The 6,000-nt window shown below is 43.4% G+C and overlaps 1 protein-coding gene across 1 annotated transcript in view; it reads left to right on the top strand.

The window, feature by feature from the left end:
• Positions 1-232: 232 nt before the first annotated feature.
• HABP4 (hyaluronan binding protein 4) overlaps positions 233-6,000 on the top strand; it is a 29,451-nt gene continuing 23,683 nt past the window's right edge. The window contains exon 1 of the mRNA XM_071580726.1: positions 233-672. Coding sequence (XP_071436827.1) covers positions 396-672 — 277 coding nt within the window. The 5' untranslated portion in view covers positions 233-395. The remainder of the gene's footprint in view (positions 673-6,000) is intronic.

The raw sequence follows: 6,000 nt of genomic DNA, 5'->3' as shown, positions 1-6,000 counted from the left end.
ATGGATAACCAGCAGGATGTCGCGTTGGCCGGGGCCCTGAGAAAGCGCGCAGTGCTGTGCGTTAATTGCTGGGGGCGGAGCGGGGCTGTTTCTCGCAGTTCGGCGTGGGCGGGCACGGCCGCTCTTGCTGCGGCAGCTCCGGCGCCGAGCGGCTCCCGTGTCCGCCGTGCCGTGCTGTGCCGGGCGGGGCGGGCCAGGGGGCGGGGTCCGGGGCGGGCGCGGAGCTCGGGACAGCGCTGGGTCGCTTCGGAGTGGTGCGGCGTCGTTTGTGCCTGGGCTGCCCTCGCACGTCGTTCGCGCTGCTTTGGCCCCGCGCAACAGTGGCAGCTCCGGGCGGGGACAGTCGCCGGAGCTCGGGAAGGGCGGCGGGCGGGGTAGAAGTGGCCTCCGCACGGATGATGAAGGGGACGGTGGGCAGCCCGGTCATACAGGAGAACTTCGCGTGCACCATTGCCAATCGCTTCTACCAGCTCCTGGACAACGAGTCTGACCCCTTCGACGTCCTGAGCGCCGCCGAGCGCCGTCAGCAGCAGCAGCGCAAAAAGCGCGGCGAGGCGGCGGCGGGTGGGAGAGCCGTGCCAAGCGGCAGGGCGGGCGGCGGCAAGCGGGAGACCCAGAACGAGCGCAGGCAGCCGGGATGCTCCCCTGCGCCCACGGAGCCGCCGGAGCCAGGTACGTGGGCGGGACCGGTGGCTGGCTTTCCGAAGGAGGGAGGGACGTTCCCGGCGGAGCGATGCCCGGCGCGGTGCCCGGTGCGGGCCCTGCAGCGCGGCGTGTCCGGCTACGGGCTCCGCGCTTGCCCTGCGCCGGCAGCCGTGGTCTGGCGTGGGTAGCAGCATCACAGCACGGCTGACAAAACCTGACTCGCTGCGGCGTTGTCCTGGCGAGCGCACACCCTGGAAGTCTCCGTGGACAAGGCAGTTAACGTCTGGTGGCCGTGCTTGGGCACGGTCCCGATGCGATCTTGCGGAGCGCTCCCAGCCCAGTAGTCCTTTAGAGGTGTAAATGAAATCTTCAGCAATAGCCTTAAGAGACAACTGCAAGAGCATTAACTCCTCCAACTGCAGCACCTGTAGCTTTCATGCTGGTTTAGCAGCCCTATGGATGCCTGTCACTGCCCTGGCCATTATCCTTCTGTGTTTTGCACTTCCAGGCTTGTTTTCTCGGTACCTGTGAGTTTTCTGACCTTTCAACGTCTCCCGGATTTTAACGTCTCCAGGGATCTATGCTTGTGTTACCTTAAGCTTGCATTGATGTACCAGCCTTTGAAGAAAACCGTATTTCCTGAGTGAATTCTTCAGCACAGTGTTCAGTAGTGCTCGAGGTTGTAGTATGTCAGCTGGTAGGTTTTGATGCATAATGTTGCTTGGCAAAGTAGGGAGTTGGTACCAAAACTCTGACACAGTCGTATTTGCAGCTGAAGGCTTTGCTGTGCTATACCTCCTTGCATTTGAAAGTGTCTTTGAATCTTTGATTGTTACTACTTACCTGGTATTGAGCTTCATGTTGCTGAATGTAGTATCTAAAGTATCCATAGGCTGGCTGATTGTTTCCAAATACTCAGAATCTCTGCGCAGAAGACTCTGCTTTCCCCCTGTACAGTTGTAAATTCCCATTCTCCTGCAGCAAGCAATAAAGCTTAACACAATCTATTGTTAAGATATTTTCTTCCTAGAGTAAAAGCTCCTTTTATATTCACAGTAATTGAACTGTGTGTTTTAATGTCATAGGAAAAGGCCTTTGGTTCAGGGTTGTTACTCTGTCAAGCTGTTGCCAGTGCTACCAGTTTGATTTCTTAGACTCGGTCTTACACTGTTCCCAACAGCAATTAGTTGACCCCGTGAAGCAGAGTCTCTTTCAGTGCCAAATCTGTGCTGGCTGACGAGCGTCTTAGGTTGATACCAGCAAATTGTCACTGTCCCTTTGGACAGTTATGTAAAATGTTTCTTTTTTAGGTTCCTCTGTACTTACGTGACTTTGTCAGAATTTGCTGTCTGCAAGACCAATATTCACATGAATGACAGTTTATATTATTTACAAGATACCTTGCTGTGGTTATCAACAGAAGGTGCGGTACTCTGTTCAGTGAACAGCAGTGTCTCAAGTTTTGACGAAAATGTTCTTGAACAAGAACTGAAGCTTATCAGTAACCTACTATGAGCATGGCTGTATGTGAAGACCATCCTTTACCTCCTGCTTGTCTTTGGGTATCTTAATTCTCTGGTAGTACACAGTGGCACTGTGGGGTGCCTTCAGCTATTCTCTGCAACTCTGGTGTTAACAAACCCATTTTCTCATACAGAGACATCAGGCTTGTGCACCTTGTTTCAGTTTCCTGCTAATTCAAAATGGAGAAGACTGTTGGCTATAGTATCCTTAAGGAAAGAGAATTAATATCTATTTTAAGATAAGTTATTTCTGAAAAAATGCGCTTTCTTTTTTAAATGAAGTGGCTATTTAGGATTTTGTGTGTGCTCTATGTTTGCCTTGGGCTTGTTAAGAAGCAAGTAAGGACTGTAAGTGTATAGTGCTCAGGGTGCTAAAGCAGGATAGATGTTCAAGACTTGGTCATGACTGTGGGTTCATCCTTTGGATGTGCTGTCTTAGCAAGTCTGCTCTAAGGGCGGAAATCACCTTTTGACTTAGTGATGCTGCAGCTCACAAATATGAAGTGAATGGTGTCTTGAGGGAAAAATCATTTGTTTTGGAAGGCAGAGGTCAGCTTTTTATTTGGGCTATACAAAATTCATGTGTTACATAGGATTCAAGCAGAAAACTTCTGTATTCTGTAAAAGGTTCAGGGAACTGTCAGCTTAATGACTGAGAAGAGTAACCTCTTGGGAACTTCTTTGAACCAGTTCAGTTTGGCATAAAATTTGTAATGATAGACATACTCCTAGAAGAGTGCACATCTGTTTGGAGAAATAAATAATATTGATTAAAATCACTAAACTGTGAAACTAATCACTAAACTTTTATTAAAAAAGGAAAAGGGGATGAGGAAGGAAAACCCAAAGAAACATACCAAGCTTTAAATAGAGATTTTGGTTCCAGACTTCCTTAGTGATCCTTTTTTTCTTTTTTTTTTTTTCTCTCCTGATTTTGGGCATAACTACCTCTGATTTAATTTCAATGATTAGGAGTTTAACACCATAAAATAGCATCTAGGTCCATCTTAACAACTGAATCAGATTCTGGTGGTATTATAGTTGAAATGAAAAAAATTGCTATGTATTGTACTAGTGTTCATGGAATCATCACATCACAGAATAGGGCTGAAAGGCCCAAGTTGGAAGGGGACCTTGAAGAATACTCTGGTCTAGCCTTTCCTGGGAAAAGCATCCTTGAAGAGATCATCTGCTACCTGTCCAGTTGAATCTTGAAAGCCTCTCATAATAGGGACTCCACCTAACCCCGAAGGAGGTTGTTCTGGTGGATAATACCAGAAAGAAATTTCTAACAGAGATGAAATCTCTCCTCATGGAACTTGTCCTCACTGTTGTCCCTTATGTCCATGTGGCAACTTGTGAAGAGAGAGCCTTCATCCTCTTTGTAGCCTTTCTAGTACTGAGGTACAGTGATGTGGCTTCCACCAAGCCTTCTCCAAGGAGAAGAGAAATAGCTCCTTCAGTCTTTTCTCATAGGGAGACTCTTCAGCCATTTGATCACAATTACAGCTGTCCTTTGGAAGGTCTCCAGTTTGATCATCTTCATAACCCTCCTTTGGACCCCCTACAGACTGTTTTGTCTAATTACTGTTTTGTCTCCAGTCTGATCATCTTCATAACCCTCCTTTGGACCCCCTACAGACTGTTTTGTCTAATTACCAGGCTGTTCACTTGTTTTGGTTACAAAAAGGCTTGTTAAAAGTTTCATGATTTTTGTTCTATTACAGTATTACTTCTTGATCATGTTAAATCAGAGCAAAAGGGTCTTTACCTTTAGAAAGACTCAAAGCATACCTAGTCTTCTTTCTTGAAATATAGACAGTTTTACAGTAGCCACAGATTTTTTTTGTGGTGTTATGCTTTAAAGTTAGAATGGAAGGTTGACTCATAAAGTTCTGTAAGTTGGCATTTTGTTTGTATAGTTCTTCACTACCTTTTTCAGAGATGTTTTTACTAAATTTCTGGAGATGTTTTCAATTTGAAGCAAACCTCCTTAGAAGACTTTGCCAGATAATGCAAAACATTAACTTTTAGAATCCAACTGTTTAAAAGGAATTATCACAACTGTAAGGAGACAACTTTTAATCTATTTTAAAGAAGAAACTGGACTCCTATTTCATAGCCTACCAAACCCTACACTTTTGACCTTAATGATGTAATTTTTCTCTTTTAGTGACTGTTGTTTTGTGATATGTTTTTTTAAGACTGCATTAGCTGAGGATTTGGGTAAAGACTGGTTGTAGGTATGGCAGCTTTTATAATTGCACCACTTAATGTTAACTCATTCTTATCAGAGTGACCAAACTGCATTTGCCAGCTTTGTATTCAAAAGGCCTAGTTGCAGAGCTTGCATTCTTTACTGGTACAGGCAAATTAAATTTGTTGATTGTGCAGTAATAAGCCCTGTTTCTTTTGAAATCTCTAAACCTTTGTTGCTAATATCTCTAAAATATTTTCTTCTTTCGTGTACATTTGATGACTTCAATACTGTTTATATATAGCCCCTGAATACTATGTGTTTGAGTTTTTAGCTATGGTTTTAAGTTAATATGGCATGGAAAGTTTCTGGGGACTTTTATCTTACACTGATTGAAATTTTCTTTTTTTAAAATAGTTTATCCTGATAACATTGTTTCAGCTACAATGTCATAAGGATTTTCTAGAGGAAAACCAAAGTAGGCAATTCTGTAGTTTAGTGAGTATTGGCACACATGAAAACAGAATGCCACAGGATAGACTCTAACTCCACACATCTTTCTTTGGTGTATTACATTCAATAACTGAAGTCTTTTTTTTTTTTATTTCGGAATACTCTTATTTTTCTGCAAATCAAGTAATTAGGTATGCTTTAGTTCACAAAGTTAATCAAAGTTTGACATTAAAATCCCATGGATACACACATTCAAAGGGGAAAACATAAGTCCTAAGCCTGCCATGCTCTGAAATACAGCAAAATAAGACCCTGAGAGCATGAACTGCCTTTTACTATTTCCAGTTACACAGTTTAGTTGTAAAAGAAGATTAGAATCATAGAATCATAGAATCGATTGGGTTGGAAAAGACCTTCGAGATCATCAAGTCCAACCCTTGGTCCAACTCCAAGTTGATTAAGTTGTTAAAGAAATTTCTTCACCCTATGTTTCCCACAGCTGAGTCTGACTTCCAGTTTCTGGGGGGGAAAAATAATAATTGAATGGTACTGCACTAGGAACAGCTCAAGCTAGGTACTTCCTAAGAGGGACCCAGAACAAAGAAATCCCTGGGATTTTATACTCTTGGAACCTATGCACCTGTTCTTCACACTTCATATGCCTTATAGGCACCTCCTACTCTGGTGGGTTTTGTTCTAGAGTTTTCTTGTTCCTTATAACATTCTTTCTCTGTTTTTATCTGGATGAGTTGCAGCTTTTGCTCATAGTCATGGCTTCTTAATCTTTTTGTTTGCACTGGTCTCAGAGTCTCCCTTCATTGTAGCTAAACAACAGTACAAAACTTGTTCAGCATTTCAAGGTGAAAGTTTGCAGCTTGAGGCCTAAAGCTCAAGCAATTTTAGCTACCTGTGCTAAGCAAAACTACTTTGACAAGAAAATCCAGTTAAAAGAATTCAGCCAACTAAACCTAATTTACAGCAGGTCTCCCTTTGTTTTTATTAAGCTTTCCTGTTGTTATGGCAAAAAGAACTCAGGAAGTCTTTCAAGACATTTGAAGGCTATCCATAATCTCATATAGTGTAATTAGAAGCAACAGGCATAATATCCTAAAGTTTTAACAGCAAAACAAGTATGTAGTAGGACAGCACAAGACCATTCACATTTAGATTCTAATTGTGTTT

This window comes from Pithys albifrons, chromosome Z, assembly GCF_047495875.1.
Source record: "Pithys albifrons albifrons isolate INPA30051 chromosome Z, PitAlb_v1, whole genome shotgun sequence".
NCBI lineage: Eukaryota > Metazoa > Chordata > Aves > Passeriformes > Thamnophilidae > Pithys > Pithys albifrons.
The sequence above is the reverse complement of the archived record's forward strand: the minus strand, read 5'-3'. Positions and strand labels throughout refer to the sequence as shown.